The following is a 27,532-nucleotide window of genomic DNA, read 5'->3' as shown; positions in this document are numbered from 1 at the left end:
AGAACACAATGATTCTTTGATCCTTTTCAAACTGTCCCTCAATAGCTCTATAACTATCACCATAGAAACTGAGGCATTCTTATAAAACCTCTTTAATTGTTATATCTTCAAGTAGAATCTATCATGCTTTCGTTGAGTCACTCTGGACCTATGTTATCTAAATCATGTTCCAGCAATATTGTTAGTCACATCATGAAATAGGTCCCACTTAATCTTTGAGAGGTTTCTGATTATTTTTTTCTGTTTATTTTTAAACTCTGAGCAGTTAACCACATTAAGACATTTTTACAAAACATATTATTAGAATGAACTCCTTTCCTGAGGAAAAAAAACATGAATTGACCTTAATTAATTTTAGTGTCAGACTATCTTGCAGCAGCAAAAGAAAAAAAAAAAAAAAAGGTTTGAATTGTCCCCCTCTCCCCATTCTACTCCACTGCAGGGACCTGATAACTATAGAAATATCTATTTATAATTTAGAACCCCAAAGTGAGTAACTGTGAGCCTTTTACTTAATGTCTTGGATCCTCGACTTCTACATATGTAAAATGATGATCTCTCCCTTTTATTTAATATTGGCATTGAAAATAAATGATAATATGACATAAGCTACAAATCATTATTCATTCATATCATATTATTATTATAATTACATGCTATTTCTGTTTACTTTTTAAAGCACCCATATGGTTTCACTCATTTATGGAACATAAGAAGTAGGAAGATCAGTAGGAGAATGAAGGGGGGGTAAACAGAAGGGGGAATGAACCATGAGAGACTATGGACTCTGGGAAGCAAACTGAGGGCTTCAGAGGGGAGGGGGGTGGGGGACTGGGATAGGCCAGTGATGGGTAGTAAGGAGGGCACGTATTGCATGGTGCACTGGGTGTTATACGCAAGTAATGAATCATCGAACTTTACATCAAAAACCAGGGATGTACTGTATGGTGACTAACATAATATAATAATAAAAAAATGAAAAAAAAAATAAAGTACCCATATAAAAATTAGTGGTCATTATTTAGCTCAAATATAATTAATTCGACAGTAGGGTATTATGTAATTGGGGAAATGATTTCCATATTTTGATGGCATGAAATACATTGCCCTCTCCTATTTCAGGCCCTCAGTTGCCCAAAAGAATGAAGGAGTAAGTGTCAACGCAGCTAAGCTGCAGCTATCTAGTAGATTGATAAATGCCCATTTCTAAAGTAGGCAAGGGGCACCCGGGTGGCTCAGTTGGTCAAGCATCAGCCTTTGGCTCAGGTCATGATCCCGGGGTCCTGGGATCCAGTCCCACATGAGGCTCCCTACTCAGTGGGGAGCGTGCTTCTCTCCCTCTCTCTCTCCCTCCGCCCCTCTGCACTGCTTGTTCTCTCTCTCTCTTTCAAATAAATAAAATCTTTAAAATAAATAAATAAATAAATAAAGCAAGTAGGCAAAAGGAGCAAGTCATAATGAGCTACCGATTTAGAAGATCAGCATCAAGTTGGCATTAACAGTGGTCATGTTAGTCTAAGTCAAATTCATAACAATAATAAGCCTTTGAATTGTTCCTTATAATTTTTAAAGCACTGTTATTTAATTATAGACCTTTTGGTTAGATTATTGGATAGTAACCATTCCAACAAGGGGTGATAAGGTGTCAAAAGTTTAAATGACTTTTCCAGTGTGGAATCCAATTATCTAAAATTGGAGTAGGGGGTGGTACACTACATGAGTGTTCATACAAATAGTTACTTCAGATTACAATCGGACCAAGAGCGTGAGAATAGAGGAGAACCAACTCATTTCAATATTTAGAAGATTTTTAGGCAGGGTAATGTTGAAACCAGATTAATATCAGGAACTGGAAATTATGAGAGCAACTGAAAAAAAAATGCCAAATGAGAACAAAGAGAATCTACAGAAATCAGGTACTCAAGGAGGGAAAACCAAGGCCAGAAATCAAGGTAAGGTATACAGGCAGTACCAATGCTGTGCTAAGAGCTGGAAAATAATATTATTTTGAATCAATGGCTATTTAACCCAGGAGACCCATTTCTTGTGTACGGCAGAAACTGTTCTAAAAGTACGGTGGCTCGTGAGTTGGGACCATGAGTTTTAAGGTATAGGGAGTTGATTAAACGACAGAATGTTATTTTAATTGTTACTTGAGAAAAGCAGGTAAGATTCAGAGAGGTTATGTAGTTTGCTCAAGGTCACCAAACTTTCAAGACACAAAACAAGAATTTAGAAGTAAAGTCCAAATTCCCAACAATTTCCCACTTTGCCCAAGATTAGTGAAATCTCAATCGATATTACAAGGAGGTTGACCCCTAAGACTGAGCTCTTTACCACTGCCCTGTGTATTTCCTAAATAAGTCTTAAAAAGTAGAAATCTTAAAATAGCATACTAGTTCTCTCTACCTTGCAGGTCAAAAATAAGAGGATTTTCACTTATAAGATTGAAATACAAGATACTGAAATCCATTTTTAACACTTGAGATCATATTCCATTTCTCCATGTGGAAATATTTTCTCGTCATCTTTCCCCAGTACACTGGTGTTAATGACCCTGTGTAATATACTGAAACATGAATCAAGAAAGTATGTTCTTTGAAAGAAATAAAAGTTGAAAAATGGTTTTAGTTATCAGAGAAAACTTAATCATGGATTTGGAAAATTATCTACCCACATCATTAATTATTAATCCCAGAATGCCATAAAGTACAAGGCATTCTCATTATCTTAGTATTTATTATCCAAGTCCTCATATTTATGATTCTGTATAGAGAAGTAAAATCTGCCATACAATAAAATATTCACAAGTGACTGACTACTTTTAAAATGAATCTCTCTCAAAAACTCTTTTCCATTCCTATCCCCATTCTCAATACAATGTGCTTGAAAGACGATTTTTGTAGTAACTTAAAAATTTAACAGGCTTTGGGAAGGTCAATAAAATCCTGATGTGTTCTTGTGAATATGATACTTTTATACAGAATTATATACAATTGAAGTAAGTGAGGTCATAGCTCAAGAGGTATCATTCTATTTTGTTCAAAATACATTACCTTCCCTAAAGTTGTAATTATAACCTAAATGTTATAATCTTAAATCTTATCCTCCTATTTCTTATAAAATTTTGGTCTCCATGTTTACTGGACTCACATTTAGAGAAATCTTTCTTATACATATTATATTTGGATAGTGCAGCTTTCTTTATGCATAGATCTTGGACTACATGGGGGTTTAAGTGATCCTGTAGTCTAATCACTCGTCTTAAATTTCCTCACAAATGGTGGTTCAGGGACAGGGAACGTGTTGACATTTCTACATACAACACTAGATAAATTACTAGAATTTAACCATGCTGATAGCTCAAACTCTGAATCTGGTGCTATGCTAAGGCCTTCAAATGCAATGGTGAGTAAGAGAAAGGCTCCCTGCATTCACCAAATTAAAAAAGAGAATTCATAAATACTCAGCAAACAAGTATATAATGTAAGAGAATATTCTTTTATATAAATATATATATATTTAAAAAGTATATACATACATATATATAAATCTCCTAGGAGAGTCTCATGGAATCTGTGTGTTTAACCATTGTTTTAGTGAACACTATCAGCTTGGCACTAATTTTTGAAAGATGGCATTTGGGATCTGCTGTACCAACATATAAACTATATTTCTCAGGGTCCTCCACATTTGTGCCCGTGTGTGTATATGATTGCATATATGAAATATAAAATTTACAATTTTAAACATTTTAAAATATGTGCTTGGGTGGCATTATGTACATTCATATGGTTGTACAACCATCACCATTATCCTTCTCCAGAACTTATTCATCTTCCCAAACTAAGCCGCACACCCATTAAACAATAATTCCCCATTGTGTCTTCCCCAGCCCCTGGAAACAAGCTTTCCACTCTCTGTCTCGGTGAATTTGACTACTCAAAGCGCCTCATATAAGTAAAACCATATAGCATTTGTCCTTTGGTGACTGACTTATATCATTTAACATGTCTTCAAGGCCCACCCATGGTTATAGCATGTGTTGGTGTTTGCTTCCTTTTTAAGGATGAATAATATTCCATTGCAAGTATATACCACATTTTGTTTATCCGTTCATCTGTCAGTGCACACCTGGGTTGCTTCAACCTATTGGCTGTTGTGACCAATACTGCTATGAACACGGTGTACAAATATCGGTTGGAGTCCCTTTGTTCAATTATTTTGGGTGTACACACAAAAGTGGAATTGTCGGATCATATGGTTATTCCATGTTTGATTTTGTGAGGAAACACCATACTGTTTTCCACACCAGTGGCATCACTTTTCCATACTTTTTTTAAAAAAGAGCTTCAGATACCATTGCACATTAGTAAAAATGTTCACGGGTTCTGGTGTGAAGAGGCAGTCTTGCAGCTGACCAACAAACCTTCCTTTAAAGTAAGGGTGTGAGCAGTGCAGAAAACAGTGTATATGTGATCCTTTTACTATGACTTCCATGAGCTTTTATTTTAAAGACAGTGAAACCATAACTTATTTGACAAATTTTTGATGTATAAAACATAAGCATGGTTGCTAGGTTTCACATGAATAATTAGTGTACATTTGTTATTATTCTGTCAATTTAATGGCTCAGAAGTAATATTCTCACATAATAAATTCCTGTTTTCGGATTAACTGACATATTTCCTTGGGTGGTTTTGATATTGTTTTTGAAAAGTTGTGCTATTACTAAAAGGTAACAGTGCTGCACATAAGAAGTAGGATTATTTATTTGTAACATAAAACACAACATTTACAAATTTATTTTTATAAATTTTGTATATTTATATAAATTTATATATTTTGAAATATTTTTATGATTTATAAATTTATCTTTATCATTATTGATATATAATTATGGGCCTTTAATATGAAATTTTAATTGAGATTTTTGGTGATATTTTTATTGTGGGACAGGAGGAATGATCAATGCTTAACATCTATAAATTTAACAAACCCAGTAATATCTCTGAACCTTGAAACTGAAACGAGTTACTCTTGTGCCAAAAGAATATTAGATTTGTATACACAATAGCTATTTTGACAACAACATTCTTCCTATGAGCACAAAATGATCATGGACATAAAATACGCATAGGAGAAAAATATGAAATAATTCCCCTGAAAAAAACTTTTATTCTAAATATCTGTGAGTCTGTAATTTCTTTTTTGTTTTTGCTTTTAAGACCTTTTGAGTATCTCTCATTTATAATCTAAAGGAGTACTGATTAATTAATAAATAAATAAATATATATATATTTTTTCTCTGCCCTCTTGAAGATATGAACACACACTTTTCCAATGAAGACATAAAAATGGCTAACAGACACATGAAAAAATGTTCAAAATCATTAGCCGTCAGGGAAATTCAAATCAAAACCACACTGAGATACCACCTTACACCAGTTAGAATGGCAAAAATTGACAAGGCAGGAAACAACAAGTGTCAGAGAGGATGTAGAGAAAGGGGATCCCTCTTACATTGTTGGTGGGAATGCAAGTTGGTACAGCCACTTTGGAAAACAGCGTGGAGGTCCCTTAAAAAGTTAAAAATTGAGCTACCCTATGATCCAGCAATTGCACTACTGGGTATTTATCCCAAAGATATAGATGTAGTGAAGAGAAGGGCCATATGCACCCCAATGTTCATAGCAGCATTGTCCACAATAGCTAAATCATGGAAGGAGCCGAGAGGCCCTTCAACAGATGACTGGATTAAGAAGATGTGGTCCATATATACAATGGAATATTACTCAGCCATCAAAAAGAACGATTTCTCAACATTTGTTGCAACATGGATGGGACTGGAGGAGATAATGCTAAGCGAAATAAGTAAAGCAGAAAGACAATTATCATATGGTTTCATTCATTTATGGAACATAAGAAGTAGGAAGATCAGTAGGAGAAGAAAGGGAAGAAGAAAGGGGGGTAAAAAGAAGGTGGAATGAACCATGAGAGACTATGGACTCTGGGAAACAAACTGAGGGCTTCAGAGGGGAGGGGGGTGAGGGAATGGGATAGGCTGGTGATGGGTATTAAGGAGGGCACTAACTGCATGGTGCACTGGGTGTTATACGCAAGTAATGAATCATGGATCTTTACATCAAAAACTAGGATGTACTGTATGGTGACTAACATAATAAAAATTATTATTAAAAAAAGTGTCTCTGCCCTCTTGAAACTTATAATTTCTCCTGTCAATAGAGATCATATACTGTGTTAATAGTGGAATGGAGGATCAGTAAAAAGAGAACCAAACTTTGTCATTACTGGTATAGACAGACAAACTTCCATGAATTGGTTCTTCAACTCAACTAGATTTCTGAAGACAAATGGTGATAGAACAGCGTGTTCAATTTCACCTGTCAATTCATTTAGCTTGCTTTTTAACTTCCATTTTGCTCTCAGCAAATGGTACACCAAAAAGCAGTTACGATCGCTTTCCAGGGCCTCTGCGTCATCAAGGGACAACCTTAGGCCTAACGTGTTAGCCTTGTTAAGTAGATAAAAACTATAAAAGATGTTCTAATATTCTGTTATAATATTCCCAATCTCATCCCAGGGATGGGTGAAATAAAATCATTTCCAATTTCTTTCTGGGCTTTATGTACCCTCTAATAATTTACTTTCCCCTCCAGGTCAACTACTGGTATAGGAGAAAATATGATCAGTAATTAGGATAATACTACAGTATATTTAACAAGTCATTCCATGTTGTTGTTTCTTTCTGAGATAAGGAGAAAAACATATCTTTGTGGCATATTAACCTTGTAACTATGAAACTGAATCAAGTATTTAGTTTTAAATTTCAATGGTAGCCATTCATACTGAAAAAAAAAAAATCACAGTGCCCAGTAATTAATGATGTGAAAGATATGGAAACTCCATTAAACTTAAATCATAAAATTGCTGTCTTTAATATCAGCCAGCTGCTTCCCATTATATTTTTTGACATTATCAATGTTCTGACAGTAAACTCTCATTCATTTTAAAAATGCTTTCTAATTTCTTATTTCAATTAAATGATAAAGCATGTGTGCTCAGTTCAATTTAATACAGTAATTTTCAGGGTTTTTTTGTTTTAACTGATGAGTATATTTCTCTTGAAATATGTGAATTTCAAATGGAAAAATAGGAAGAAAAAAGAGATTACTTCTCTAGCTTTACCATATTACCCGATTCCGAGTGGATAATCAAGCATGGAATTACTTTCATAGTTATTTATAATGACATAAAAATAATACACTTAGGATTAAAGTATATAAACCTATCATTCTGAGAATTTCATTAGTCTAATATTGACTTTGGGCATTTATACACTTAACTCAGTCCTTGACATTATTCAGTCAATCAGCTTATGATGGGATAAAACAGGAAAAGTAAAACATATATTGATGTTTTACTAAATAACCATCTGGAAAGTGACAGGTTTTAGGTTAGAAGACACTAGAATTTATAGCTTGATGTAAACATAAAGGACTGGTTTCTAAATGACAAAAATGTTTAAAAATAGAAATTATAAATTCACTAATATGTAATTTTTATTGCTTATTTTATCAAATTTTTGAAATTACATAGCACACATGTTGTGATGAGCACTGGGTGTTATATACAACTAATGAATTGTTGAACACTACATATCAAAAACTAATGATGTACTATATGTTGGCTAACTGAGCAGAAAGAAAGAAAAAAAGAAAAGAAAAGAAAAGAAAAGAAAAGAAAAGAAAAGAAAGAAAGAAAGAAAGAAAGAAAGAAAGAAAGAGAGAGAGAGAGAGATTGGGAGAGGCCGGTGATAGGTATTAAGGAGGGCACATATTGCATGGTGCACTGGGTGTTATACGCAAATAATGAATCATGGAACATTGCATCAAAAACTGGGGATGTACTGTATGGTGACTGATATAACAAAATAAAAATTATTAATAAAAAAGGAGTAAAACAAAAAGAAAAATAAAGAAAGAAAGAGAAAGAAAGATTACATAGCACAAAGAAATGTTAAAATGATAACTTAGAATGTCAGAGTAAGAGATAGATTATAGAACCTTAGAAAATATTTATTTAAAATGCTTCATTGTAAAAAGGAGATAGGAACACAGAAATTACATTATTTACTTAAGGTAAGACATTCAAGTTATGAAAGACCTGGGGTTATAATCCCACTCTGTATATTTTAGTTTATCTTTTTTCTACTATATGGTATGGCTGTTTCTTTCAACTTTAAGATGTCAAATCCTTGTCACTTTAGAACTTGGCTAACATCCAAAATAAAAAGGGATTACAACTAAATTCAATTTAATAAAGTGTAATGAACTACTAGTAAAATGTACAACATAGCGTTTTTCAGGGCATGTACTTAAAAATTTGCCACCATCCTAATTGTGCAGAAATCCCAAAAGTGCAACAAGAATTTTCAACCGTCTCAGCACAGATTAAAAACAAAAACAGGGGCGCCTGGGTGGCACAGCGGTTAAGCGTCTGCCTTCAGCTCAGGGCGTGATCCTGGCGTTATGGGATAGAGCCCCACATCAGGCTCCTCCGCTGGGAGCCTGCTTCTTTCTCTCCCACTCCCCCTGCTTGTGTTCCCTCTCTCGCTGGCTGTCTCTATCTCTGTCGAATAAATAAATAAAATCTTTAAAAAAAAAAAAAAAAAAAACAAATGAAATGTAAAATCTCCTTCCAGTAAAAGTAAGAGAAAACAAAACAAGCAGCCCTCCAGTGAAATTATAACTGCTACAGACTAATGAAACACAGAAAATACAAATGAAAAGAACTAATGTAAAAACACAGCACCCTTTAAAGAATTTTTTATACCTTAGTTTTGTTCAAAAAATAAAAATCACAATCATGTAAATGACCAAGTCATGTTACGTCTTAATTGTTTTAAATAAAAGAACTATAAAATACTTTGACTTCAATAATTAATAATAATAGCAAAATACAGTTGGTCTTGTTTGGAATGGATTCTCTAGACTGGAAGAAATTTTAAAGATCACTGGGTCCCCTTACACCTATAATGCCTAAATCCACCTACACCATTCATACCAGAAAGTCACATAAAAATTTCAGTGATAAGAAGTCTTATAAAACCCATCCTTCTATCATAATGTATCTTTATACATATTTTCCTTGTAGGTCCTTCGTTACGCCTCTTAGATCCAAAGAGAACCATTAACATGACCTTATATCTGATCCAAATTACAGAGCAAATATTAAGCTGACTTCTGTAAAAAAGTAAAAATCATTCAATAACTAAATTTTTAAGAGTATCTAAATATGTAAATTCTTTTAATAATATTTTGATGTGCTATATTATGGTATCTCTTAAAGCATGTGAGATTTTAAATGGACACACTGGTTGGGGAAAATGCCTTGCTTTGTTTTCATTCTCCACCATATTCTATTTCTCTAAATCCATGTTACTCCTAATTCTTTGACAAAATATGTCATTTAAACCTTATTGACAGGAACTTAATAAAAGCTATTTTCCAAAGAAATGCAAAAAAAAAAAAAAAAAAGAAGCAGCTAACAAAAAAAAAAAAGTGTTAACCAGTAGCTAGTAAAATTAATGACACTATGTAGGACAGAAGCATTAAAAAAGTTTTCTTTTCTTCTTGGTTCATTTGTAGAGAAATGTATGCACAGATGAAAAGGTACTGACTGACTGTGATAATCAGCAGTGAAAAATTTTGTTACTTAAGTTCTTCTGTTTATTCTGTTGATTTGCAAATGCTAATCATCTTTTGCATTATTGGTTTATAATGACATTCATATTTTTTAGGTTGTAAGAGTCTATACAAAGAACTGAATATGAAAAGAAAAAAAGAATGACTGCCTGGTTGTCAGGTTCAACATTTAGTAATTAAAGCAACAGAAAAGAAAGTATAATTTATTTCTTTTTTAAGGGGTCATCTTGGATAAGTTACTTAATCTTTGCGTTCCTTGGTTTCCTGGATATAATGATAGCACATAAGGGGAGAATTAAATGAGTTAATATTTGTAAAGCTACAGACAGTACATGACCCTTAATATGAACTATACAAATGCTACCGAATTAACAAATACATTATTTTAAACAATATATTTATAAATTCAACAAATAATAACCCAGTGCCTACCATGTATAAAAATTTGTGCTAAGAACAGGATATTAAAAAACGAAAACAATGGGGCGCCTGGGTGGCACAGCGGTTAAGCGCCTGCCTTCAGCTCAGGGCGTGATCCTGGTGTTATGGGATCGAGCCCCATATCAGGCTCTTCCGCTATGAGCCTGCTTCTTCCTCTCCCACTCCCCCTGCTTGTGTTCCCTCTCTCGCTGGCTGTCTCTATCTCTGTCGAATAAATAAATAAAATCTTTAAAAAAAAAAAAACAAAAAACAAAAACAAAACCAGAAAAGATTGATAGAAAATATCTATTTTCAAAAAATACCCATATTCAATGTCTGGTGAGAGACAGAACAAAATACAGGCAATTATATTTTTGACAAATAAGTACCACTAAACACGTGTTCAAACATTATAGGAGTGCATGGGAGTTCATTATTCTACAAATACCTTGATGTTTCCATCAATCATAGGGATCCTTTAATTCGAAGAGATTTGAGGATATTCATGAATATTTATTATAGATACCTCTAAAAAACAAAGAAGAAGAGTAGGCTTCTTCCCATTTTACAACACGTTTTCTTAGAATTTTACTCCTAAAACTTCTCAGTGAAGTTTGCATCGCCAATGTTTGTTTTACAAACTATGGTTTAGAAATACAAGCCTTGCCCTGTCCCAGACATGGGAGTCAAGTTTCCAGACTCATAGTTCAGAGATCTTTCTTTTCAATCTGTATGATAAAATTACTGTTTGAATTCCATGTGACATCCTCAAAAATTACTATTATTCAAATATTTACTATATTTATATTAACAGTGGCTATGCATTAATCAAACCTAACTTTATTTTCAATTTGATAGTGTCAAACAACGCTAATGGTTGGCTTTACATTCTATATCAGACAATGAATTTTACCTCAAACATAAATAAAAATTAATCAAATTCTCCAGTATTTTTGAATACCTATTAATTCTTAATATCCTACATATTACAGAAGATTTTGAAAAGGCAATATTCGTTGTAAAAGAGACTCATATATAACCACGAAAAACTATATCACCTCCTTTAAAAGAAAGCATATAATCACGTTATGAGTAAGTAAACTTCAGGGAATCTTTAAAATCATAAATTCCATACAGCGCCATGTATTTTTATAGGCCCTCTACACTATTCTCATCCCCAACTTTTTCATACACAAGATACTAAATCAGCGCTTGTTACTGTTTTTCTTCTTTGTGCCCAGAATTATTACACCAGAATACTGAATACTTAAAACAACCTTACAAAGCAGGTGCTATTGTCCTTATGTTTTCCATGAGAATATTCGACTTCAGTCAAGTCGAGTATTTGCACTATGTTATCTGGCTACTAAGTAAAAATATGTTAGATTTCAAAACTTTTCATTTTTCTACTAGTCTATCTTCCCTCAAAGGGGAAAAATGGTAAATTTATATTGAATTGTATATAGTGTTATTAAGGAATTCATGCTATCATCTACACTACAGAATAAATTCAAACGAAGTATTTAATTTATCTGAAAACCGAATTTTTCCATGGGATGATGTTAGCAGATGCAGTTGGAAGTTGCATAAGAGCTACTTGCACAACAATGGTGAGGCACCTGCAGTCTTTCCCAGCGATCTGATAAATTGTATTTACATTGCACGAGGAAGAGTACAATGGTACCATACTGCACTGGTGAACTGAAACACTTCAGTCATCTTATCAGGCTGTCCCAATTTATCTGAATAATAGCAATTGTGTGTTCAGTGTATAAAGGATTGTTAAACCAGAAGCAAACGTTATAATATGATTTCTTGACTTGACAAATTGTCTGCACAAGCGACCAGATATTATGACTCACTAAGGAGCAGTAAACAGCAGAAAAATGAAATAACAACACTCAGTCGAGGGGAGTGGTTTCTCTGGGGATTTTTATTTATTTATTGGTATTAAAATCCATGGGTTCTTGACTAACGCATGGAGTCTGAAAACAATCAACTTTCCTGAGTCTTTTCTTTATTATTTATTTAATAAACCAGTGATGCGAGCACAGCTTCCAATTAGGTGAACAGATACTATGAAACACAGAAGGATCCTCTCACAGGTAGTATCAATCAATATAGCTTAATTCATCAAACACTTAACCTGCCCCTCTTTCCTTCCCACCTTGGGCTTCTTCCCACATACTCAGGGTCTCACAGGCCAGAGAGAAAATGCCCCAGCCACCCCTCTAAGCTCTGTCCACCTCTGCCAGTGATCAGCTGCTCCTCTGCGGCCTCGCAGGCCATGGGCATTACATCCTCAAGGGGAGGACTCAGGGCTATTCGAGCAAGGAATTCCAAGCACGGTGGGTGACGGAGGTACAGGCCCCTATTGAGTGGGAACCCTGCGCTCTTTGGAATTCGTGCCTTATAGAAAGACGCAGAGCCGAAGGAGGGACATAACTCAATTCTCTCAACTGCAGAACCCAAGGCAAGTATCCTGATTGCCTGGACTGAAAAGCTAGTACTAAGGGACAAATACAGGTTTCGTGAGGCCTGGAGTTTACAAAATCTGGAAAGGTCTATTTGGAAAATAATACATAAGAAGAAGGGGGAAAAAAATCCCAGGATCCCTTCTAGGGCCTTATGAAGGACCCCAGTGCATATGAAGGCCCTAACATGTAGGCTTCCTCAGCTGCACAGCCAATGTACTCCTGCCACCGAGTGAGAGGTGGAGAAGGGTACCCGGTAGGCCAGAAGAGTTTTAAGGAGATTTTCTTGGTTCTAGGGCCTAGCGATGGGTACACAAGTGGTCTCTTCAGAGGTCTCCTCCTTCTGGGCCACTCTCCTGCTATTCTCTTACCAAGGAATGAAGGATGTCCTCTCCCTATACTTCCTAGGTTTCCGGACACTCCAGATAAGTCACAAATGCCTGAGCTCACTGACCAACACTGGGAGTTTAAGAAGGTGCTGCTTTCCCAGCAGTCCTGCCCATGTTCGCCCTCCAGCTGAGCTGGTCAGAAGTCAGATTCCAGTCCACAGTTGGCTTCAGTTTTCTCAGGCATAAATCAGCCAACTGTCCTTGGTGTCTCCAACTGCAGAGAACACATGTCAAACTCTCTGAACAATTCTTCTGAAGACCCTTCATTAGGCTATGATTAGAAGGTTATTCTCCCAACTCCGAATCCCCCAAAAGCTATGGGCAGACTCACATTCAGGCAACAGCTCTCTCCCTCAGAAATTTCTTCACTTATCTCTTCTAACAGCTGTTTCTACGCTGGAACTGGCCCAAAGCACAAAACTGGTGCCAATTCTTTTGAAAACTGCATGGGAAGAAGGCTGTTTTATATTTATAGTAGGATCCTGATATTTATCATGCTTCAGTTTCAGTTTTTCCAAATAAAAATTGTTTATTAAAAGTCACAACTTATTAAAAGACATCCCACAAACTGAAAGAATGATTTGCAATGCATACAGCAATTCAACTTTGGAAATCATACTATACAAAGAACTTCTCTAAATAAATACAAGAGAAATACAAATCCCCCAATAGAGAAATGGACAAAAGACAGGCGATTTATGGAACAGGAAACACAAATGCCCAATAGACACTTGCAAAGATGCTCAACGTCAGAGGAAATAAGTCAACGTAAATCACAACCCCATGAGATGCCAGTTCAGACTCACAAGGCTTCTAAGGCTTTATACTTTTACCTAAGTGTGGGCAAGGATGTATATCATGGTGGCCCCCTAGAGGATGATTTAGCATAGTCTGTTGAAGTGAAAGATGAATAGGCCTTACAACTCTGCCATCCTACTTCCAGAGAAACTTCCTACCAACTCCAAGAGCCCATGAATGTTCGTAGCAGAACTGTTTATAAAGCAAACATTGTAAGTCATGCAGTATGTATATAGATCTATAAGGTATATAGATATATCCATATCCTTTAACAAAATATTGGATACATTTGATATATTTATATAATGGAATATTATACACCAACAAAAATCACTAAACTAGCCCTATAAGTCAAACATTATCAGCACACTGCTGAGTAGAGGTTTTGCCTTCTGGATCCCTAAGGCCTATGGTGGGGAGGAGGGAGCTGGACACTGAATGGTCCCAGGATGAGAACTAGGACCTCTGTAGTAATAATCCAGGGAGGTAGATTTGAGCTAAAAATGAAGAGCTTTCTAACAGGCCAGGCTGGCCATGGACAGAAAAAGCTGCCCTCTAAGGGAATGAGCTACCTGTCATTGGAGGTGTGCAAGCAGGGACTGGACAACATCTTCATGGGCAGTGAACCAAGCATTGGATATGATTAGTATAAGGGTGGGGCTGGATAAAGATGGTCATTATGATTCCCCTATATTTACCCAGAGGTCGTGTAGTGTTGTTGATTCAGTGAATTTGCAAAGTGTAGTCAAAAGAAAACAGAGCTGGGAGTGCCTCGGTGGCTCAGTTAAGCATCTGACTCTTGATTTTGGCTTAGGTCGTGATCTCAGGGTGGTGAGATCAAGCCCTGTGTGGGGCTCTGCACTTATGTTGGAGTCTGCTTAAGACTCTCTCTCTCCCTCTCCTTCTGCTCTTCCCCCACCTCAAATAGATACATCTTTAAAAATAGAGAGAGAGCGAGAACAAAACTAAATGAATATTCAAACTGTGCCACATCCATCCCATGCCAACACTGCTCAGTAATAAAAGGGCATGGCCATGGCACCTGCAATGATGGGAATGAATCTCAAAAACATGCTAAGTAACAGAGGATTGACACAAAAGACCACAAACTATGTGATTCTATTTATACCATGCCTCAGTTTCTGATTTTGTTTTTTTGAATGGAAGAGATTTAAGGAACCAAGATGGTAAATGAAAGCTAGAGACCAAATATAGGAGGAAAATTATTACTAAGGAACCATACTACTTACATAAGGACCTAAGTGGCACTTAGTCATATTTTTGTGCCTTTTCAGCGAGAATCAGTGAAAAGGATTCAGAAAAGAATTTTGTGCAAAACACATTTTTAACACATTTCCTATTTATAGAGCACCACTGATAACACTCAATAAGAAATTAAAAGAATATCAAAACTCCTCCTCGACTAAACAACTAGTAGAACAATATGTCACAATATTACATTACTTTATCATAATTACAATTAGCGTACAGATATTTCTTCTTTATCCTTACTGAGAGTGCTTAATAATATACTGTAAGTTTTAGTTTAATAATTTTATTAAATTTGCCTGGGTTGCAGGATATATAATTGACCCAGTTCTCTTTTCACATTTCACCATCCCAATGCCAGCACCTTAGTCCAAGCTACTGTCAGCCGTCACTACTGGCCTCACTAACAGACTCAACCTGTCCTTGATTAGTGGTGTGCTAGTAAATAGTTAGCCAGCTCTCTGGGGAAGGGAAAAGCCCTAATTTGTAGGGTTTGTCAATTACTAGTGTGTAAATACACCTGCTTTGGCTGATTTCAACTTTCCGATGTGAGGTCACCGAGTCTGGAGCTGGGAAGAAAGAGTCACAAACTTGCCTCCCAAGCTGGCTCTATCACACCACTGTCCCCACATGTCACCTGGGCTCTGCTAAAAAAACATGTTTTTAGCTTGCTTTTATTCCCACCAGTCTTCTTTCAATTTTTCCCTGCTCCCAGACATCAGGGAGTGTTTGAACAAGCTTTTTCCTCTTCTGGTGAAGTCCCCGTTTGCTTTTTCACTTACTAAACTAATATCCTTCAGATCTCAGCTTGTGTCACTTCCTCAGGGAAGTTTTCCCTGACCTTCTTGGCTAAGTTAAAGCTCCTTACTATAAGCCCTCATTACGTGATATACCTCCACATTACAGCCATTGTCATATCCACAATCTCACATTTCTTGTTGTAATTAATCAATTAACATGTGTCTCCCTGACTACACTTAAGTTTTCTTGAAAGACAGCACCTGTTTTCAACTTAAAAACCCCAGCCCTGAGCACAGTGTGAAGATCAAAGCAAATACTCAAGAATTACCTGTTTTTGATAGATTAAATTAATGAATAAATGTCTACCTGAAAGCATAAATAAATACATGCCCCTGAAATCTGTAAAAGAAAGTTGGGGATTATCCAATAATCAGATTCTTTGATGTGTCTCTAGCATAACTACAGAGTTTGTGTAATAACTTTATAGATGACATTAAAGAGTACTTAAATTTTCCCAAATTTAACATATATACATTATTCATTCAGATAAAACTAAATAAGAAGAGCTGGCAGAACTTTAAATTTGTGTCAAGTATTCTCTAAGAATAAAATAGGTTCGTTTTAGCCATTCTTAAAAAATAAGACATTCTGTACTAAATGATAGCATCCATGCCCTTTCAGAAGTAGCTCAAAGAACCTTCTTCACATCAATGCCATGAAGCATTTTTACCAGGAGGCCTTAAAACTTTGAGTGAATGACAACATGCTTACATACTGCCTCATTTTCACAAATTGAAACAATAAATCAAATATCTTAGGAAGTTTAGATTTCTCTATATAAAATAAAACAAAAACACGGAAATGAACAAAAAACAACAGAATTATTTCTCTCTTGCTTTTACCTATTTATTTCTAAATTTACAATGGCCATAAAATCCCTTCACTTCAGATATTGAGCCACAGTATGTACAAAGTACATGAATTCCAACAAACACATTTCTAATGAAAGCACAAAATAAAATGCATAACCTTTCATAGAAGCAGCACTCTTTTATTCCCTTCAGAGTTTGAATTTTATATACCGCTCATGAAGCGCTCATTTGTATATAACTGTGATTTGAGAAATATATAGGTTTGAGTAACATTCTGAGTGGCTAGATATGTGGATATACCATTAGTATTACCATTTTATTTATAAAGCTTCACACTCAAAGCTTTGACCTCAACATTCTATGTTTATGATCAAAGTATCTGAAAATTGTATAGACTCTTCTTGGATCATATAGATTTTTCTATTTTTCTAGCAAAGTTGTTCTGTCCATGGTATGTAGCTACCTATCAGATTAAGCTAAAAAACAAAATCTACATCTTTACCTTCCAAATAAAGATGAACTTTGGATATATCAATAAAAGAAAAGCTCTGATTCTTTCCCACCACGGAGCTCAGAATGTAGCTTTCCTTCCTAAAAGATTTTCTCCCTATCACTTGCTATGCTGACAGATTTATACTTTATCCCTAACAGAAATTCCTAATTCTTATTTTTTTCCCTTGTTGAATGTGTCTAAGAACTGATAAATGCATAACAATTTTTTAAAATATAAATATTCCAGTCATAAAATGTTTCTTACATTCTGAAGTAACATGTCAATACACTATGACCAATATTTTGGCTTAATTTTCATATGTTTCTACTGTTAAATCAATAAGCCTGGCCTAACTTTAGACAATCATATACCTAACCAAAATCTCTATCTTACACTGATAAATAGCAACTGCTCCTTTTATACTGAGTTTTATCTTTTCAGGTATGTTTTACCTCTTCACCTGGATTACACCAACCTCAAAAACACGTTGTCATATATATTATGTCTCCTGTACAATCTTATGTATTTTGAAGCCCATTTACTGAGAAAATTATTGCAGTTCTTAGCAAGAGATTTGCTGAGTTCTGAATTACATGACTCTACTGAGTCCTATGTTTCAAAGACGCAATGGTTTATGAAATTATAATGTGAAGCCTGTATAATTAGAGGAGAAAATTTACTTAAAGAAATAATTCCATCTTGAATTTAAAGAAAATACTAGGTATCTAAAGACAATGTTTCAACTTACAACATTCTAATATCTCAGTATTATACTGGCAGATTATTATATTGCCTAACGGGAAATCCAAAAACACAAAACTAATACCATACAGGGCTTTGGTAACTTCATTAATAAAAATGTGATATGGTTATTTCCCAAATATATTTGTTGTAAAAAAGTATAAACTTTTTAAATATTATTTCCTTTCTATTGTGTTTCAGGCATTTCACTATAAGGTAGATAAAGTAACTTCCACGTTGAAAAGAAACAAAGTGTGGTCAAGGTCAAGAAAGTTTCAAAAACAAACCTCCCCAAGGCCTGAATTCCTAACCACCAAGTTATACTACCTCTCAATAGCACAGCTAGATCAGATAATATGAAATAAAATTAAGTGAAAAACATTTGAAACAAGAAATAAAGATATGCATAATTATAATGTGGTATTTCAATGTGTATTGTTTGAATATAATAAAGAATTCTGACTTTTAAAACTAATGGTGATAATATCACTACCTATGTTGACCATCTGTTGTTCTGACTTCTTAGCATCTACCCCTGCCTTCTTTTATCAACATCAGCCATGTGTCAAGCACGGAATCACCCCTCCCCTCTCACCTTCACACTCCGCTCCAGAGTCTGCCCTGTAACCTGGTTCTAGTCAATCATATCTTCAAATATTCCCGGACACACAGCAATTGCTTCACCAAAGTCATGTCAAATAAGCTAAGCTAGTCAAAGGCAGGGATATTCAGATCTCGGTTTTTGTTTTGTTTCGATTTTGATTAAATCCACTGGATTTAGGGGCGCCTGGGTGGCTCAGTCGTTAAGCATCTGCTTTCAGCTCAGGTCATGATCCCAGGGTCCTGGGATCAAGCCCCGCATTGGGCTCCCTGCTCAGCGGGAAGCCTGCTTCTTCCCCTCCCGCTCCCCCTGCTTGTGTTCCCTCTCTGGCTGTGTCTCTCTCTGTCAAACAAATAAAATCTTGGAAAAAAAAAAAATCCACTGGATTTATTGAAAAAGTAAAAATCTGTCCCAGGAGCTACAGAAGGTAGTAACATCACCTTTAGAGGACCCTCCTTGAAAATGAAAACTACAGAGAGGAAAGCAGAGCAAAGAGAGGCAGATAGAAAGAATGAGCCTCCATGACACCATTTGAGTACTAGACCCAACCATACTTGAGGAAATTTCTATCTCTATACCTTTTAATTACATGAACCAATAAAAACCACTACCATCATTTTTCTGAAACCAATTTACATTGTGACTTCCCTCATCAGCAAATGAGAGTTTTGAATTAATCACTATGCCTCTGCATTTATATTGCATTCTTGCCATATATTCATATCAATTAATTCTCAAAATAGCAGTGTGATTTATGAAGGGCGTATGTAATCTCTATCTCATATATATAGTATCAGGATTTTAACCAAGGTCTCTCTGACTCAGAAAATCAAAAACAATAGCAAAACCTCTATGAATGAATGAATGAATGAATGAATGATATTGTTAAAGGAGAATGTTTAATAAGAAGTAGATTCAGAGAATTCAGAGAATACAGAGGAGTATCAGACTATATGTAGGGTAACAGAAAAAAAAGTTCAGCCAGTTAATAGTCTGCTTTAATATACCTCTTAGAATAAGGAAGAATGAATATTTATGAAGTAGCTAAGGACTGAAAAAAGGTATTTTGTGAAAACAACGTTCTCAGTTTTAAGCAGAATCACTAAAAGATAATTAAAAGAATTTAAGATCCTATTTATAAATATATAGGTAACTTATGTAAACTCATACATGTATTGCAGAAAATGAATTTGAGTTTTCTAATATAATTCAATTGGCATATATGAGATGTAATTTTCCTCCTATTAGACAAAAAAATTGGAACCTAAAAATTAGACTATATTAAGAGCAGCTAAATTGTTTTCACTTTTTAAATTGTATTAAAACTGAATTACAATGATTACTTTCTGAATTGGTTAGTATTTCTTTTCTCTATAATGAGAATACTAATACTGACTATCTTCATGCTATCAAATATATGCATTGCTCCATTTGAATTCAACATTATTGAATGTAACATTAAGAGATTTTCTAATTGATTTCACGAAGAGCATCAGGCACTATCACATTCCAGGAAACTATGTCCTCAGGAGCTTATCCAGTAGAAATACATCGGAAACAACCAAGTATGATACAGTGTAAACCGATGCGGAAAAATAGTTGGTGTTTCAAAGTAACTACCACCTGGCTCAGATGGTGGTCGGCCAGCAATCACTGGCAACACCATACACCACTTAGTCTCTAATCTGAGACCTTAAAGTGGAAATGGCACTAGTTTCACTGGAAAATATCAGTAAACTTTCCTTTTGCATTTATATAATGCATACCCAGAAATATCCTAATTTATCTGATATTTCAGGTTCATGTAGCTTACATTTGTTAGCATGAATTTCTTTATAAGAAAAAAATCTATCATTTATTCAATATAAGATCAAATCTAAATTTAAGTGAAACTTGATCTTTTTAAATAGCAAAAATAAAGAAACATTAAATACTGTCAAGTTTTAGAGTAATGTATTTAAAATAGTTACAAATAACTTTCATTCCTTATAAAATGCAAGCCAACTTTCAGCTAAGAAGTTTATATTAAAAGCTGATCACATTTTAGATGATTAAAGCCTACGACTATAAAATAAGCCATCCAAAAACAGTGCACCCACAATCACAGTATTAAAGAAATAAAGTGCTTCATGTCCCTAATATAAGGTAACAGAATGAGTCTTGAATGCTATATAGTTCAAACACATGAAGGCAGAAGATGCAGAAGTTATTCATCGAGACAGTAAAGGATCGATTGATTTTCAAAATATCATATAAAATTATTTCTGTCCCTTCAATATACTAGTATTCACATTCCTTATAACTCATAATTTCTGAGCAATCTAATTCTGATCAGTTATCTAATTCGTTTTACAATGTTCTGAAAAATAAAGCAAATAACTTACTGTTTGGAAGGTTCAGGACATTTTAGTTCTTCTCTTTTCTTCATTTCTAGCGTTGGTTCCACAGGAGTGAGAACCACAGCAGCACATGAGACCACGGAGTGGTATGAATCCTCCCGGCAAACTGTTTTATTAAAAAAAATTAATTGTAACATGTCAAAATTATTTATTGACTAGTCTCACTTTACCTTTTTCTCTTTTTTTATTTCCAGTCAAACGAAAGAGATAATTCAACTAAAACATTAATTATCATTAAATTATCCTTAATTATCATTTTCCACTCTGTCTTTCCACTCAGTAGCTGAATGACCTTAGGCAATTTTTCTTTTTTTAAGCCACACAGTGGAAAAGGTGTTGCCAATACTTTATAGTCCTTCATTTAAAAAAAGCTTTTCATTGAAGAATAAGAAGTGCATAAATCATATATAGTTAAATGAATCTTTGCAAAATGAACATATCCGCTTAATCAGCATTATGATCAATAAGCATTACCAGCACCCTAAATTCCCTGTGGTACCCCTTCGCAATCACTGTTGCAACCTCCAAACTTAACCATTATTATTACTTAAATAGCCATAGATTGGGTTGGCCTATTTCTAACCTTTGTATGAAGAAAATCATACTCTTACGTGTGTGCATTATTTATGTGCAGCTGATTTCATTAAATATACATTTGTAAGACTCACTCATGTGCAGCAGTACTCTGTTCATTCCCAGAGCTGTGTAGCAGTCCATTGTATGAATACACCACAATATATTCACACATATTAGTGGTGATGGGTATTTAGACTGCTCTGGTCTGAGGCTATTTTGAAATGTCTATAAACACACATGTACATTTTTTTCTTTTGGTGCACAAATAAATCTCTATGGAAAAAATCTAGGAATTGTTCTTAGGATATGTTCATATATTTCACCTTCAACTTTACTACATATTGCTAAAGAGTTTTCTGAGCTGATTGCATTAATTTGCATTCCCCAAAAGAGTTTCAGTGGTTCCACACCTGTATCAAAATTTAGTTTGGCCAGTTTTTGAAATTTTACTATTATATGAATTTTTTATTGCTGCATGACAAATTAACATAAACTTAGCAGCATAAACAACACCCAAATTATTATCTCATAGTTCTGTAGGTAAGAAGTCTAGTGAGCTCAGTTTAGTTCTCTGATTAGGGTCTTACAAGGTCAATGTCAGGTTTGCAGCCAGGCCATGCTCTTTTCTAGAGTCTCTGAGGGAAGAATCTACTTTTAAGCTCACTGAGGTTGTTAGCAAAATTTAGCTTCTTGGAGTAGTAGGAATCAGGTCTCCTTTTCCTTGCTGGCTACTGGCCAGTAACCACTCTCAGCTACTAGAAGCTCCTCACAGGTCAGTGGCCAGTGGCCCGTCTATCTCAGCAATGAAGAACATCCTTCACATCGAAACCCTCCCATGCTTCAAATTTCTCTCATACTCTGATTTCTTATGCTGCTAACAACTGGAGACGAAATTCTCTGCTTTTAAAGGGTTCGTGAGATTAGATTAAGCCCATACAGATGATCTCCTTTTTGTTTAGCTCAAAGTCAACTGATTAGTAATATTAACTTATATCTGCAAAGTCCCTTTTGCCACAGAACATAACATAATTACAGTAGTGACGTCCTATCTTTCCAGGGGAAGAAAGTATACAAGGGTTAGATTCATGTGTCTGCTTGGGATTCTGCCTACCACAGCTATCAAATTGTGGCTTTAATTTATATTTTACTGATAACTAATAAAGTAACTGTAAATTCTTGTTTTACATGATTCTGATAAGCACAAATTTTAGTTACATGGTTAAGTTCAATAATACAAGGAACTCCCAAAAATATGATTTACATTTCAGTTCATATGGTACATCTACTACATATAATTGTATAAATTACAAACCTCTCTAGTAGCTCTTCAATCCACAGATCACTACACAGATAAGAAGTGTGGATCATGATTAGTGACACAGACACATTCCTTCTTTCAAAGTCTATCAGTGACTGGTCACCATGCATCTGCTACTCAGATTAAGCACAGACCTCAAAGTATGTAGTCACATTGCTTCTTTGTCTCATAGTGATAAACTCATGTAAAACTTTACAAAAATAGATACTCTAAGGAAGGAATTTGAAATGAAATGTAATGTGGAAATGAAAATGTAGCAAAGAAATGAAAACTGCTAGTGATGTAAGTGATATATGAATTGATTATAAATGAAAGGTCAATAATTGCTGATCTAAGTACTCATTTGGAGAGCTAAGAAGTGAACAACAAGTTAACCCCCTCCCCAATACAGAGAGAGGCAAATACTAAAGATGGTAGCCACATTAATGAAAGAGAAGGCAAAAATACAATTAAGGTCATGCGAATCATGTGGGACTGAAGTGTGGGACTATGATCTCAAAGTGAAAGATACATAAGAAAAGATCTTAAGGTTCCTCATGTCTACCCTAAAGATATTTGCTGGTTAAAAAACAATAACTAAGTCAATAAAAAATAAGCCTCATTAATTATTATATAAAGAAAGTGATAATACAATGATCTAAAGACACATGGTTAGGCGCTTCATGTAAATGACAGAGCTCTTATGTTAAGATGAAATTAAATTACACTCAAGTTTTAATATCTTTATATTTCATTTATCACAAAATACAAGAATTAGTGTAATAAATGTAAGGTAGGCCAATAAGTAATAGAGAAATTATAACTTCAAAAAAAGTGAATGGAGAAGATACTTGCAAATGATATATCCAATAAGGGGTTAGTATCCAAAATACATAAAGAACTTATACAACTCAACACCAAAAAAAAAAAAAAAAAAAAAAAATCCAAATAAAAAATGGGCAGAGGACCTAAACAGACACTTTTCCAAAGACATACCAGATGGCCAACAGACACATGAAATGATGTTCAACATCACTAACCATCAGGGATATCACCTCAGAGCAGTCAGAATGGCTACTATCAAAAAGATAAGAAATAACAACTGTTGGTGAGAATGTGGAGAAAAGGGAACCCTCACGCACCATTGGTGGAAACAAATTGGTGCAACCACTATGGAAAACAGTATGGAGATTTCTGAAAAAAAAATCAAAATTGAAATACTATATGATCCAATAATTCTAGTACTGGGTATTTATCCAAAAAAAGCAAGAATTCAAAAAGATATACACACACCTTTGCAGCATTATTTATTTTTAAAAATATTTATTTATTTATTTTAGAGACAGAGCACACAAGTGCAGGGAGGGGCAGTGGGGAGAGGAAGAGAAAGAATCCCAAGCAGACTCCCAGCTGAGCAGGGAGCCCAAAGTGGGACTAGATCTCATGATCCTGAGATCATGACCTGAGCCAAAATCGAGTCAGACGCTTAACCGACTGAGCCTGCCAATTGCCCCTGCAACACTATTTATGATAGTCAAGATATGTAATCAACTCAAGTATCAATCAGTAGATAAATGGATAAAAAAAGATGTGAAATACACACACACACACACACACACACACACACACAGGTATATAACTCAGCAATAAAAAAAGAGATTTTGCATGTGGGACAACACAGTAGAACTAGAGGATGTTATGCTAAATGAAATAAGTCAGATAGAAAAAGATAAATACCATATGATTTCACTTATATCTGGAATCTAAAAAACAAAACACATAACCAAACAAGCAAAAACAAAAGAATAAACAAAAAGCAAAACAGACTCATAAATACAGAGAACAAACTGGTGGTTGCCAGAGGGGAGGTGGGTGGGGGATGGGGCAAAATAAATAAAGGGGATTAAGAGGTACACACTTCCAATTACGAAATAAATAAGTTGTGGAGATGAAAAGTACAGCAGAGGGAATACAGTTAATAATATTGTGATAAAGTTATATGGTGAAGGATGTTGTATGGATAATGCAAGATGAGCACTGAATAATGTATAGAATTGCTGAATCATTATGTTACATGTCTGAAACTAATATAATATTGTATGTCAATTATTTTTCAACATATTTTTTTTAAATCTGCTAAGGTCTAAAAAAAGTGAACGGAATAATAAAAGGAAGGTACACATTTTTCAAAACAATGAATATGTCTTGGTTATCCTTCATTCTGAGGTAGAAAGGAAAAAAAAATAAAAGAAACCTTAGCAATAAGTCACTGAGAAGACAAACAATTTCTGAAAATCAATAGAGTAACGGATATTTATGTGATCATTATATTCTGAACAATGCAAATGGTATTCTTCAAAATTATGGTCCGTACTAAAAAGTAAATCAGAAACATATCACAATGGTCATGATCATGATGTGAACTACTCTGTATAAAAATTTATTTGGTACATAAGTTGTTGGATATTATTTTCATATTTTACCATGCCACAAATGCATAAATTAATTTTGAAGAATGACATGAATATAACTAAAGGAGGAAACATTATATTTGCCATTAAAATAAACCTGATGATACAGATTAAAAGGAAATATCAAGTTTAAAAAAGACCTCCAAAGGTAGTGGGGTTTAAACATTTCTCATTTTAAGGAAAAATCATTACTGTTTTCTTGCTCTAAAACATTTTACAGAAGAACATGGATGTCAGGGGAAACGGGGAAATCTATATTTTAAAATGACACTTATTTAATATACCTGATAAAAACACCTTACAAATTCCTATTTAGGTCACAAAATCTTCAGATATTTCTGACACAAATGTTAAATTATTGCTAGGCTTTGAAAGGAAATTACACTGTAAGATTAATGGAAATAAAGTAAGAATCATAACTGTTAGCCAATACACCTCTCTACCATACTACTTCATTAATAAGGCAATGAATACATTTTTAAACATTTTAGAAATACAAGAACACAATACACACTCTTTATGGGAAAGCACAGTTCATATTTGTTCACATTTGTAAGATTAAGTAGACAATTTTTTTAAATAATTAAAGTAAGATCATTTAATGTGGTTTGCTAATTATATTGAACTTTGTGAAATAAAAATGCAACTTTTTCTCATAATTGACACAGATTGCTTATATACTACATCATAGTAAAGGTGAATGCATAAAAATTACTATAGGAATTAAAGTTTGGGTTATTTGACAACAGGCGATTCCACTTTCTTCTTCATGTTTTTTTTTAGTAGTTCCCAAATTCCTATAGTGATACTTTTCTTTTTTTAAAAAACAGAAAAGATAAAATGTACATTAAAATTTAGTCATGAAAGCACAGTAGATAAACAGATGTGTGGAATCCTGATATTGGCTTCGAAACAATGGGATTTTTTGAAATTCCTTCAGGCAAACAATACTTATGAGTTAATCAGATTAAATTTAATTTCATTTTCTGAATGCTTCCCCTTTCCACAAAGGAAAAACAAAAATCACTTTTTCAGAAGGTATTGTAAGTGACTGATCCAGTAAATTGTTCTCAAATTTTAAACGGATGATTCTCATTTCATGGATCCCCTCAAATTAATGCATTTTCATACTACCAGGGGCTTTAATTTTTAATCTAAGTGATTGAACCACTGTGGCAAGTTTAGATATTATAAAATTGTAGGAACCTGATTTGACGTAAGAATGATTTCTGTCCTGTCCAACTGCACCAAAAGCAAATGATTCACCACTCAGGCTGAACTCTCGTAATGGGAAAAACTGGCTTTACAAGAAAGTAGAGAGTGAAACAAACAAACTCCCAATTTTTGATTACTCATACTATGTAATTGTACTTATAAAGACAGTTTTAATGGAAAATATTATTCACTTCTAAATTTTAAAAAAGGTTAAATTTATGGAAGAGCAGATAATGATTTCATAATACACCTTAAAAAAACATGAGATATGTCAAGGTATCACATCTTCAAGTAAGTTTCCAGCATCCATGAGTTGAAAATCTATACATTTTCCACTCTTACTTCCAACCATAGAGGATATAATAATTTGAGGCACCAACCTATAAATTTATCTGCTAAATTTGTTCTGTGAAAAGAATCTTTAACTGTATCGCATGAATCGCAGAAAATTCCATCATTGGCTCCTGTTACTTGGAATTGTCTGTCAGGCTGACTAAAAAATTAAAGTTCCATTTCTTTCTAGAGAGATGGAGTCTTTTTGTGAAGATTAGGGTCACCAATCAGGGCATTCTGAGAGGGTCTTGTGGACAAATGCTGTAACTAAAAGAAGAAATCAGTTGTCGCAACCACCAGTTAATACAAAAACAATGACCTGGACATAAGAAACTGACATTTGATTATGAGTTATACCAATCGGAGTTTTAAAATGAGAGAGTGTTTGAAAGTCACAAGAATTACTTATGCTAAGATTTGGTACTAAGCACTACTCTCATTTACTCCTCGGTAGTTAAAAGTATATGAACACTCAAAATGATCAACACTACTGGGACCTCTGCATCACAAATCTGCAAATCCTGGGGGAGAGTGGAAATCATTCCTAGGTTTAAAATTGAGTAATCTGACTTTGTCATGTAACCTTTTATTACACCACAGAAAATATGCTATTTTATGAAATGATTCTCCATTTTTAGCTGTATTCTACAAAATGTTTCTTTCAGACTCATAATAAACTGACATGCAAGACCTAAATATTGAAATTGTATAACAC

At 34.4% G+C, this 27,532-nt stretch overlaps 1 protein-coding gene across 6 annotated transcripts in view; it reads right to left on the bottom strand.

The window, feature by feature from the left end:
* The window catches only part of CCSER1 (coiled-coil serine rich protein 1), a 1,292,599-nt gene that overhangs the window by 978,566 nt on the left and 286,501 nt on the right, over positions 1–27,532 (bottom strand). For all 6 annotated transcript variants that reach the window (XM_044388078.3, XM_044388079.3, XM_057309745.1 and 3 more), the window contains one exon: positions 20,911–21,031. In XM_044388078.3, the coding sequence (XP_044244013.1) occupies positions 20,911–21,031 (121 nt within the window). The remainder of the gene's footprint in view (positions 1–20,910; positions 21,032–27,532) is intronic.

The sequence above is a fragment of the Ursus arctos genome, unplaced genomic scaffold (assembly GCF_023065955.2).
Source record: "Ursus arctos isolate Adak ecotype North America unplaced genomic scaffold, UrsArc2.0 scaffold_9, whole genome shotgun sequence".
In the NCBI taxonomy this organism is placed as follows: domain Eukaryota; kingdom Metazoa; phylum Chordata; class Mammalia; order Carnivora; family Ursidae; genus Ursus; species Ursus arctos.
This window is presented reverse-complemented; position numbering and strand designations above follow the sequence as displayed.